Here is a 12113-nt window from a genome sequence, read left to right on the forward strand (position 1 = left end):
AGACCTCTACCAGGCCATTTACCCAGCACTGCATAGTTGGATGCTAACCATACCACGTGAGGGAGGTGCTGTCTTTATCCCCATTTTCCTGATCAGGATGTTGAGCCTGAGGGAGGTAAAGGGTGAATGGTAGGTTTGGGATGTGAAACCAGAGCAGTGTTGCTCCAAGGCTGGTTCTGAGCTTCGGCCTTATACTCTGTCTGCCCAACTTGCTCCCTGAATGTAGGCGTGGTGGTTCTCTGCTTAGGGACATGTGCTTAGCCTTCCTCTGACCTGTGAATACCAGGAATGCAGGATCTTGCTCCCTGTGCTCCTACCTCGTGCAGGTCAGAGTCCCAGCAAGGGCTGAATCCGACCGAATCTCACAATCTCACCTTCTTGTGTCCATGCAGTTGGGGGCGCCCCTTGCCTTGCTCCTCAGCCTTCTTCACCCCTCCTTAGAAGGTCTTGGGAGTCCAGAATAGCCCTTTCAGGGCCTAGCCCAGTATCCCCTCCCACCTGAGGCCACATCCACACCTGCCCTGGGTCAGGTTTAATCCAGGTAAAGGGACCTCCATTTGGAGGTCATGGGGACATGTGCTAATGTGCCAGCCTGGGCCAGCCTACCTCAGGCATGGCTCACAGAATTGTCACAAAAATCTTGGAGGAAGAGAGCGGTATGATTTTCACTTTATAGATGGTGGGAAACCAGGCTCAGCTGACCTCACAGAGCACGTGGCTGGAGCCAGAAGTGATCCCAGGGTCATCTGTCCTCAAAGCTCCAAAGCTTTCCCGCTGCCTCCATCTGGCTGCAGATGGGGCCATGCAAGTGGACACCCCCAGAGGACGAGAATCGTGATTCATTTCTGCGGCTGCCATGGGCCAGTGGCTGCACCCAGGAACCGACAGGCATGTTGTGAAAGTCTGGGTTGGGCTGACCCTGTCTCACTGCTGATTCCTAAACTGTTTATTGGCAGAGGTCAGTAGGGTAGGGATGACCATCCCCACTTTATAGATGAGGAAGTTGCAATCAGAGAGGTGTAGGAAAGTTGCCCAAGGCCATCCCTGAGTCTGGGGAAGAGCAGGGACTTGAATGCAGGACATTTGGGAAGCCTGGGCAGAATAAGAGGAAGGAGCCTGCACCAGGCTGGGGCCGGTGGGCCCGGGCTGGCAGCTTTATGGGCCTGTAAGTCACTGAGATGTGTCAGGGCCCATCCCTGCTCTAACAATCCCTGCTTGAATGAAGGCTTTGTCTCCTCCAGGGGAGCAGGGCCATGGGCCTAGTAGGTGACAGGTGACTAGTTTATGGCAGACTAGGACAGGGGTCTAAGACTGGGAGATAAAGCTGGGAATGTTAACATTAGAAGTGGGGAGCCTCCTGCCCTGCTGTGTAGCCTTGGAGAGATGACATGCAGAGCAGTGGCCACACCCTGACCACTCCCCAGCCAACATATACCCCCCCCCCCCCCCCGTGGTGCCCCTGATTAAGGCACATTCATGAGGATGTGCCCAACCTTAAGCTCCTCCCATGCACACCCCATGCCTCAGAGAGGACACCACACCAGGGCTTGGCTTTCCCCCATCTTGCTGGCCCCAGCATACCAGGGGGGCATACCCACAGGTGTGGAGCAGGATTACCTAAGGGGCAGCTCCCTCTCCCACATTCTTCTCCCTCTAGGAGGCCCCAAGGGGATGGACTTTGATGGGTGGCCCCTTAACCCCACCAAAGTTTTTCAATCTCTCCTACCAGTCAGGGGGCTGGCCTAGGGTCACATGGATCCCCTGAAGTAGACTTCATTCCCAGGAATAGGATTCCTCCCCACTCCATTCCTCAGTCCTGAAACATAGATTTTTATAGCTCTATGGATATAAATCCACTCCCCAGAAAAGGCCCTAGGGTGTGGAATCCCTCCCCTGACTGCCATAGTCTTGGCTGCTGATTAAATTCAAAAGCAGCGTAGACAATAGAGTCCTAAGCCCAATGTGGACGCCCCCTCCCCTCTCTGTAGGATCAAAGCTGCTCCTTGAGGCTGTGATCCTGGGCCAGGACGTGGAGTGGGGAGTGGTGGCAGTTAGAATCAGGACTCTAACCAAGGAGGAAGCCCCTTTGCCTGGAGAGTTCTAGGGGAGGCAATCCCTCTTCAGAGGTCCCTAGCCTAGGTTCAAAGGCCGGTGGGAGCAGAGGGGTTGGCAGCGGATGGGGAAGCGACAAGACCAGAAAACAGGGGCTTCCTGTTGATGAAGGGGGCCCAGGCCCACTGCCTGGTTCCCTCTCCCTCTTCCCTACCCAAGTCTGAGCTTTCCAAACCCCCACGGAAGCCCCTACCGTTGTGGGACACACAGTACCTAGACCCATAAAAGAGTCAACAGGCACTGCAGCAGGGGGGCCAGACCCAGGAGACAAGAGTACTCCTCCTGAGACAAGAGGCATCTTCCCCTCTAGAGCAGCCCTCAGCCTCATTTACCCAAATGCTAAGGCTTCTTTCAAGGAAACTTTCCTTTTCCCTGGACCCCTCTGAAGATCCTGGCAGATGAGAGAACTAGGAGTCCATTCAGACCCCTGTCTCTCTCTTTTTTAAAGATTTTATTTACTTATTTGAGAGAGAGCAGGCGAGAGAGAGCATGAGTAGGGGAAGGAGTAGAGGGAGAGAGAGAAGCAGACTCCCCACCGAGCAATCAGCCCATGAGAGACTCCATCCCAGGGTCTTGGGATCACGGCCTGAGCGGAATGCAGATTACGCTTAACCGCTTAACCGACTGAGCCACCCAGGTGCCCCAGTCCCCTGTCTCTTCTCTTCCCATCTCATCTCAGGGGTCTGGGAGCCTCGGCAGGAAACAGCCCCTTCCCTCTGACCCCCTAAGCTTCTCTCTCACTGGAATCTGTTTCTCGATTCTCCCCTCACCGGCCCCCTCCCTGCTCTGGCCATCACCTAAATGCTCACGCAGCAATTCAGAGGCGCCTTCACTCTGTGTTGGAAGAAGGGTCTTTGGTCTGCTTAGAAATTAGGTCTGGAGCGGCCTGGGCGGACACAGAAAAGAGAGGCGACCCGGAGAATCAGCGGCCACTGCCTCAGCAAGAAAAGCAAGCCCTCTTCCCCGGGACACCCGATGCCACCAACCCCAGCGCAGCCGCCTCCACTGCACCATCCTCGGGAGGCTGCGTCCCCCGGCGCCCCCCAACCAAGGCCATTCCCAGGCCCCGCGGACCGCTCCCCGGCCAGAGGCCTGCGCGGGGGTCCGGGCCGAAATGATCAAAGGCAGGAATCCGGGCACCCCCTCCTGTGTTGATCGGATAGCTCGCAAGGTCGGCACCTCGTTCCCAAACCAGACACCAGGTGTGAGATGGGGCGGGCGGCGACCGGAGGGAGGGCGCTGCCTCTGAGCCGAGCGGAGCGGAGCTGGCCGCGGGGGGGGCACGAGGCACGAGGTGGCCCGCGGGGGGGGGGGGTGCGCCAGGAGGGGAGCGGAGGATTTCAGCGCAGGGACAGGACGCGCCGGGAGGGGAGGTTCCGCCAGGGGGAGGAGCCGCTCCCCGCGCCCCGCTGTCGGGGCTCCCTCCCGTCGTCGCAGCTCCGCTATAAAACCCGGGGCCGGCATGACCGCGGCACCCCCGAAGGCCGCCTCGGCGCGCGACCCCCGGCTCCGCGGCGCCTCTGCTCCTGCGCGGGATGCGGCTGCTGCCCGCGCTCCTGGCCCTCGCCGCCGCCCGGCCCTCGGCCTGCGCAGGTGAACGCGGGGGCCCCCGGCCGGCGCCCCCGCCCCCGCCCCCGCCCCCGCCCCAGGGCTGCGGGGCCTCGGCGGACGCGGCGGGCGCGGACAGCGGCCACGTGCGGCGGCGGGGCGCGGGGTGCACTCGCGGGGGGCGCGGGGCGCGGGGGGCGCGGGCCGTCGCTCCCCCGGCCGCCTCGACGCCCGCCGCTCTGCTCGCCCTCCTCGCTCCTGGCGTTGCACGCGCCCTTGGTCCTCGGCCTGGCCCGGGGTCGCTGTCCGCCCTGCGCGGGCTCAGCGCCCACTGGCTGCCCCCCGCCCAGAGCCCGCGCAAGAGCCTGGGTGCCGAGGGGCCCTGGCGTTCCCGCTTCTCGCCCTGGGTCCCTTGTCTCCCGAGGCTGCCGCCCCCCTGCCGCTCCCCAGCCCCCCAGCACTGTCCGGGGAGCCCGCGGGCTGGGGACCCTAGGACACCCGACGCCCCGGCCGAGCCGGTCTTTCCGGCCAGGGTGATTTTCGTTTAAAGATTAATGATGTGCTCGAGCTCTTAATTATTCGCCTGGGTGGGAGGTGGCAGGAGTTGTGCGTTAATATTTGATAAGGAGCTGAAAGCACCTCCAACCCCACGGCTGGGCACAGGGATCCGGGAGGCATCTTCTTTGTGACCCCGCGGGGGACCAGCTCCTTTGCAGGAAGCCCCCATCTGCCAGTCCCTCAGCTCAGCTACCCCTCCGATGGTCCCCTTTGGGGTCCACCTAGCCAAACTTCCTCTCCCGATGCTAGATGCTTCTCTCTTGGAGTCGTGGGGTGAGGGGTGAGGAGTGAGGGTGCCCTTAGCAGCAGAGAAGGAGAGAGTGTGCACTTTGCAGGGAAGATTCAGCTGGGGGGCAGTGTGTGTGTGTGTGTGTGTGTGTGTGTGTGTGTGTTAGAGGGATGAGGGGAATCTTGCAGAAACTACTGGCTTCTTCCTAGGAGAGGAGGGAAGAGGACAGATAGGATGTGATAAATTTTGTATGTAAAGTTTGAGTTTGAAACCTACTTAAGCAGCTGGGTTTGGTAGAAAGAGAAAAGAGAAACACTTTGCAATTAATTCAGTTGCTTTGTAGCTGTGTGGCTCTGGGTAAGTCGCTTAACTTCAGTTTTCTCACGATAGATAGTAATTCTGACTTCACGTGTTTCAAGGATTCAGATAAGAATAAGATAGTGGGTGTAAGTGCTTAGTGCGATACCTGTGTGGCACATGGCAGACGCCCCATACATGAAGGTTGTCATGGCTCTACCACTGGCCTGGGGCCAGGCAGCCAGGGATCAATCTCAGCTGCCCCCTCATACAAGCTGTGCTCTCCTTAAGTGCTGGGGCTTTTGGACTGGAAACTGTCTTGGGATCTTGGGACCCGTCTTCCACCCATTTCATCCCCTGGGACACTTGAGAGTGACCAGGATACACATCAAACAACCGAGAGCATCTGCTGCCGTAGATGAAGAAGGAGGGGAGAGGATCATAGGCTTCTTCAGGGCTCCAGAACCCTAGCCAGGAGTTACTGAGACTTTGCCAGGACATGCTTGGGTTTTGCTGAGCTGGTTTCCAGGATTCCTCCTTCTCCAGAGAGTGAGAGGGTAGAGTGAGCAAGGTCCATCAGAGAGAACTTCTTCAATCACCTCTAAAGAAAGGGGACGGGTGGTACACAGGTCGAGAGTGGGGGACAGTGGCCGGGTGATTGGTGATGGTTATCAGGTCTAGTACTGCACGCCTGGTTAGACCTGGAGCTTGGAGCCCAGATCTGGGTGTGGGGAGCTTCCTTCTTCCCAGGCGCCCTTGAGATGGATTGAGGTCTCTAACCTCGGCCTGTGGACATAGACCTGACCCTTGGCCTCATCAACATTGTGTTTTCCTGGTTCTTGGCTCCAGAAGAGGGTAGTTACAAGAGCATTCAGCCGCACAGGTCAAAAGTCTCCATGATTAAGACAGTGGATCAGAGGTCACCATTACAAAACCAGGAGCTGTACCCAGAGTCAGGGAAGAGCACATTCCTAAGGATGGCTCAGCCTAAACCAGATGGGCCCTGGGGGAGGCTGAGAGGAGGCTATGTCCTTCAGGTCTCTGGCTCAGACAATGCTCCCGGGGAATAGCTTCCTTTTGGGCATCCAGTCAACCTCAGAGGCCCCTCCTGCCTTCAGGACTGATGAGAGGGGAAGACACAGGTGAATTATAACGAGGAGCCTTTTGCATTTTGCACATTGCAAAATGACCTCCATCCATCCATTGGCTCTTCGGACACTGACCAAAGTCCCAGGTTGGTGGCGGTTCATTCTGCCTGAGGTAGAATGGAGGGCTCGGGAAAGTTAATGAACTCTGCTATACAGATTAAGCCAGAGCCAGGACTGAGTCAGGTGAACAGGCTCCAACTTGAGAGCCAGGACCACCTGCAGAGAAGGGCCTGGGTGGGAAGTGGCCACGGCCCCTTGCTGAGTTTGACCTACATGGGTGTTCCCTAGATTCAGCAGTTCCCCACATTCAGCCCTGTCCAGGGCAGGGGATGGACTGTCATGGGGTCCATGGGGAAGGCTCTGACCCAGAGCTGGGAGACTCACAGCCCTGGCTGGCTCCGAGGGGCCTGGAGCCAGACGGTGCCCATTTTCTATAGATGCTCACTCTCCTGGCCTGGAACCCCTGCTTCCCTCCCCTACTGAGAACCCCACCTCTTCCTGGCTCCCTCTCCACCCAGGCCTCATACCAGAGACCCCAAAGGATGTGGGGTGGATGGAGCCAGCCCTGCAAGAAGGGGGTGGATGTGCTCATAGGCCTCAGCTCAGGCTGAGTGGGAAGCTATGCTTTTCTTAGGAATTTTATCATCCCTGAGTTCTTTCCAGCTCACTTCATTTCTCTTCTGTCTGCCCAGCCTGAGCCTTGGCCATCTGTGCACTTATCTGAGGCCAGAGGGAAGGAGGCCAGGGAAAGGAAGTACTCATTAGGGACTTTACTAAGCTCTAGGCTCCCTGGAATACTCTGTAGTCTGTCATTTAATTCTCCCACAGCCCAGAGAGGTAGATGCTGTTAGCTCCATTTGACAGATGAGAAAACTGAGGCTCAGAGAGCTTAGGTGACTTGTTTGTCCACCCTACTGCTGCATGCTTTTTTTTTTTTTTTTTTTAACCAATAGACTATAATTATAGAGCAGTTTTAGGTTTACAGAAAAACTGAGCAGAAAGCTTCCAAGGCCCCCTGCCCTGGCAGTTTCCCCTGTTAGTAACATCTTGCACTTAGTGTAATATGTTTGCAGTGCAGTCTCTTTTCAAAGATGCTGGTTCTACTGAGAAGGAGGGGAGAGGATCATAGGCTTCAGGGCTCCAGAACCCTAGCCAGGAGTTACTGAGACTTTGCTAGGACATACTTGGGTTTTGCTGAGCTGGTTTCCAGGATTCCTCTTTCTCCAGAGAGTGAGAGGGTAGAGTGAGCAAGGTCCATCAGAGAGAACTTCTTCAATCACCTCTAAAAAAAGGGGACGGGTGGTACGCAGGTCGAGAGTGGGGGACAGTGGCCGGGTGATTGGTGATGGTTATCAGGTCTAGTACTGCACGCCTGGTTAGACCTGGAGCTTGGAGCCCAGATCTGGGTGTGGGGAGCTTCCTCCTTCTACTGAGGTTCTACTGAGGTGAACCAGAGCTGAGATTAGAACCCGAATCTGGCCACCTACCAGGATTGTGGGGTGTTGGGACCGGGCCGGGAAAAGGTCCTGACTGCCTTCCCTGGTGGGCTGTGAGAGCCTAGCCCAGAATGGGTCTTAATCACACCAGAGCGTGTGTTCCAGGGAGGGGCTAGTCTAATCTCCTTCGTCATCCCGGATCAACTCTGGGAAGGCAGCCAGGCTGAACTTGGCTCTGTTGTCCCAGGAGGAGAGACTGGGCCTAATCCTCATCCTGTCCTCTTGCCAGAACCTCCCTTCCAGGTTTGGGGTGGGAGATACAAGGGAGGAGGAGGAGGCTGAGAGCAGCTGGAGGAGAATATCAAGGCCAACTCCTGGGGTAGAGCTGAGGCCTCAGATGGCCTCCCAAGACCCTTCAAGAGTGGCTGTTTTGCCTGAGGAACAGTGTCCTGGGCACGATGATCAGTTGGTTAGCAATGGGTCAGGACACCTGGGGCCTGGCTTCTACCACTCTGCCCCCATCCCTGTATTTTCTTAAGTCTCCTTCCTTTGGGCGTTCCTTCCTAGACTCCAGGAATGTTCCATCCCAACCCAAGGAGATCTCTGGCTTCCGAGGATATTCTTAGCCTCTGACCCACTGTGTGCAGAGTGTTGCTTATGTGCACACAGCTCAAGTCGATTCCTAGAGACATGTGTGCAGAAATACACTGATGCAGGCCTCCTATCCTTCTCTCTCTTCCAGAGTCACACTGGTGCTATGAGATTCAAGCCAAGGCCTCCAACTATGCTTGCTCAGGTAAGTACAGCAAGTCTTGGGGACAGGCTTTTCTGCCTGGTGGAGACTGCCCCGGTCAAAATGAAAGCCCGGGGAAGGTGGGAAGGATGAGGGTAATGATGCCTCTCCACCTGACAGATATCAGTCCTTCAAACACACACACACACACACACACACACACACACACACACACACACAGAGTCCAGAGTCCTGGGGCTCAGGGGACAGGGAAGGTACAGTGACCCAAGTCTTCCCTGGCATCTCCTGTCATTGTCACTAAGAGGAGAAGTCTTCTATCAAACAAATCAGCAATAGCATCAGATACAGAGACACATTGTATTCTTTTTTTTTTTTAAGTAGGCTTCCTGCCCAGCATGGGGCTTGAACTCATGACCTTGAGATCAAGAGTCACATGCTCCACCAATTGAGCCAGCCAGGCACCCCACATTTTGCTTCTGTAACAAAATGGAGCCTTAGTCCTCTTCCAGTGATACCTCTTCTTTCGGGTGGACCTGGGAAGTGGTTCTTTGCGTTTTGTTTTCAAACTTGGATCAGTTTCCCTACTGTCTGCTGTCCTCCTGCCTCTGCTGTGTTTCAGTGACTACACAGTGCTGCCCCATTCCCAAGTCCCGACAGACTGTGTTCTTCTCCAGAGGCTACTTCCTGGCCTCCGGCTCTCAGATAACGCTTCCTGTTAGTCAGCGTGACTTTCCTGAGGCCCCCTTCCTGGGTCTCCACTCCACAGCTTCCAAGCGCTCTTCCATTCCCCCTCCTCCAACTTGAGGAGGTGCCCTCTGGCCTGACTCTCAGTGGACCCTTCCTCCCCGCTCAGGGCCCAGCCAGTGGGGTGAAGACTGCCAGAAGAGCCGCCAGTCCCCCATCAACATTGACACTACAGAGGCACAGGTAGACTCAAACCTGGGACCCTTCTCCTTCTCTGGCTATGACAAGAAGCAACAGTGGAGAGTCCAAAACAATGGGCATTCAGGTGGGTCTCGGGCAGGTAGGATGGGGGTCCTGGGACCCCTGAGTTCTGGAGGACTAAGATGTGTGGGCTCCTCCAGGGAGCATCTTTGCTGAGGAGGGGCCGCACAGCCCAGTGGTGGGAGAGTAGGGGGAAGCAGGACAGGCCTGGGGAACACTTCACAGTATTTTCAGTACTTCCATCAGACCAGGAGGGGCAGCATTCCACGAAGAGGGAACAGCAGGGCCAAGGCACAGAGGCATGAAGCTCAGGGTGCTCAGAAAATTGTGTGTGGCACCGTGTGCATGGCAGGCAGAGAGTGGAACCAGGAGGGGCCAGTCAGCCCAGGAGCAGGTGATCCAGGACCAAGGAGTTTGGACATTCCCTTGAGAAGGCCGGGGCATCAGGGAGGGGGCTTGAAGCAGGGGAGGGACCGGGCTGAGTGGCGTGTTAAGCACAGTAGGGGGTGTTCAGAGAGAGAGAGAGAGAGAGAGAGAGAGAGAGAGAGAGGCAGGCAGTGGGGGGTATCTTTGCAGGGTCAGCGACAGGTCTGGGCTGTACCACCTGTCCAATCCCATCCTGTCCCTGCAGGCCCAAGACTGTAGCCTGTGAGGGGTAGGAGGCAGGATGGAAGGTTCTCCGTGGGTGGGACTGGGAGGGGGGTGCTGGGCGAGGCTAGGGGAGGCAGGCGCGAGGACTCTGACCCCGCATGTGCCCTCCAGTAATGGTGTTGCTGGATCAAGAGGCCTCCATCGCTGGAGGGGGACTGAGTACCCAGTACCGGGCCTTGCAGCTGCATCTGCACTGGTCGGAGGAGATGGACGGGGGCTCCGAGCACACCATCAATGGGAATCGCTTTGCCATGGAGGTAAGGGCCCTTTTCCGAGTCCGTGCATGCCTGGGCTCTGGGTGGACCTGCCCTGGGCAAGAAGGGTGCTCCAGCCCACTCATGGGTCCTCTCTCCATTGCTCTCACCCCCACTAGATGCACATAGTACACGAGAAAGAGAAGCGGCCATTGGAGAATGAGAAGGAGGCCCAGGATTCCAAAGATGAGATTGCAGTGCTGGCCTTCCTGGTGGAGGTGCGACCCCCATTCCCCGGGGTCTGAGAGGCTGCTTCTTAGGATCCAGAGATCTGGGATTCCGGCAAGGCAGGAGGGGGCTGGGGGACCCCGACTTCCCCTGTTTCTCAGCGACTTGTATCCACCTAGGTGGGGAGCCCAGAGCCTCTCAGGGCCTTAGTCCTAGAAGCTGCCTGCCCTCCCCACCCCAGACCAGAAGAATGGACCGGTGGTCACCACTGGCTCTCCACAAGTCCCTCTCAAGGCCTTCTTCCCTTCTCTTCCAGGCTGGATCCGAAAATGATGGCTTCCAGCCTCTGGTGGACACACTGTCTTCTGTCCCCAGACCCAGTGAGTGGCTGGAGGGGTGGGGAGGGGAGGAGACTTCTTCCTATTGAAGAAGGGCCGGGGTGGGGTGATGTGGTGGCCTGGGCTCTCGGGATCCCCCGCTTCCCCCACCAATTGAGGGTATTCTCTGTACCTATCCCTGCTGCAGAGATGAACACCACAATGAAAGAGAGCATCAGCCTGTTTGACCTCCTCCCCAAGAAGGAGAAATTGAGGCATTACTACCGCTACCTGGGCTCACTTACTACTCCAGGCTGCCAGGAGAAGGTTGTCTGGACCGTGTTCCAGGAGCGCATTAAGCTCCACAGGGATCAGGTACATATGGCCCAGCCAGGGATGCAGCCTCCCAATGCCTGGTTTCCCAGAAACCATCCCTCTGGATCCTCACAGAGGCCCCCTGGGCTGGGGTGGTGATGGGGCACCCCAGGGAGCTGAGATCCTGTTGGTTGAATCCATAGACACCCCCTGAAGCAGACAAACAAGGAAGGCCTTGCCTAGCCTATCTCTGGTTTGAGAGTAGAAGGGGAGGCTGTGGCAGGAGCAGTCAGAAAAGGCTTCCATGCCGCCCCCTGCAAGTAGGCGGGAGTTGTCCAGCTGAGGGCAGGGAGTTGGTGTCCTGGGAGGGAGGGGTTGACAAGGGGGAGGATCTGGGGCTGGCCGAGAGCAGCTCAGAGAGGGTCAGTGTAGCCACAATAGGAAAGCAGTGCATTCACCCAACAGTGGTACTCAAGTCCTTATAAGTACGCGGCTCCAGGGATATAGCTGTGAACCCAAGGGCCCGGATCCCTGCTCTGGTGATACTTTCATTGCAGACCAGTGGCTCTCAAAGAGTGGTCCCTGGACCAGTGGCATCAACATCATCTGGGAACTTGCTAGACATTTGAATTCTCAGACCTCACCCCAGTCCTACTGAATCAGAAACTCCGGGGGTGGGGCCTGGCAATGTGGGTCCAACAAGCCTCCCCACCCCAGCCATGACGCTATTACACTCAAGTCTGAGAACCTCTGTTCTGTAGTAAAAGCAATAATAAACAGTGACCAGTGATCAGATTATGGGCCCTCAAAACTGTAGAGCTGTGTGTCCACCTGGCTAAGGGAAGCTAGGGGGAACTAAACCCCCACCAGCACCAGCACTCTACATCCTTTATTCTTTTCATCTGTACAAAAACCTGAGAGCTAGGGATTCTGAACCCTTTTACTAATGAGGGCTCAGAGAGGCAAGGGGACTGGTCTAGGGTCACATAGCAGGAAGCACAGCTCTGCTTGCCCCCGCCCCCCCCCCCCCCCCCCCCGCTTCCTGCTGAGCCCCTTCCCTCCCACAGATCCTCGCATTCTCCAAGAAGCTGTACTATGATGTGGATCAGAAACTGAGCATGACAGATAACATCAGGCCTTTGCAGCGCCAGGGCCAGCGCGTCGTGTTCAAGTCTCAGGCCCCAGGACAGCTGCTGCCCTTGCCTTTGCCCACCCTGCTGGTCCCCATGCTCACCTGCCTGATGGCTGGCTTCCTCCAATGATAGCTCCCTTCTGGACACTTGACCTCTGCTCTCAGCCTGTAGAAGCCTGGGGCCTCCATTCCTCAGGCTTCCTACCTTGGATTTTGATGATGATTAAATGGATATATTTTTGGAGAAAA

General features: G+C 56.8%; 1 protein-coding gene and 1 non-coding gene across 3 annotated transcripts; one reads left to right on the plus strand and one right to left on the minus strand.

Moving 5' to 3' along the window:
* Positions 1-3479: 3479 nt before the first annotated feature.
* Positions 3480-12113, plus strand: CA4 (carbonic anhydrase 4). Of its 2 annotated transcripts, none has more exons than XM_072779632.1 (8): positions 3480-3705; positions 8071-8124; positions 8936-9091; positions 9790-9935; positions 10052-10150; positions 10417-10480; positions 10626-10792; positions 11800-12113. In XM_072779632.1, the coding sequence occupies exons 1-8, from the start codon at positions 3648-3650 to the stop codon at positions 11992-11994; spliced, it is 939 nt and encodes a 312-aa protein (XP_072635733.1). In that variant the 5' UTR covers positions 3480-3647; the 3' UTR covers positions 11995-12113. The 2 variants fall into 2 exon arrangements, with proteins under 2 accessions (XP_072635733.1, XP_072635735.1); XM_072779634.1 differs by lacking the exon at positions 3480-3705 and adding an exon at positions 5899-5978.
* Positions 8470-8542, minus strand: TRNAK-CUU (transfer RNA lysine (anticodon CUU)). Its single transcript has one exon. It is a non-coding gene; the product is annotated as a tRNA-Lys (tRNA).

This window comes from Canis lupus, chromosome 16 (genome assembly GCF_048164855.1).
Source record: "Canis lupus baileyi chromosome 16, mCanLup2.hap1, whole genome shotgun sequence".
NCBI classification, from domain to species: Eukaryota; Metazoa; Chordata; class Mammalia; order Carnivora; family Canidae; genus Canis; species Canis lupus.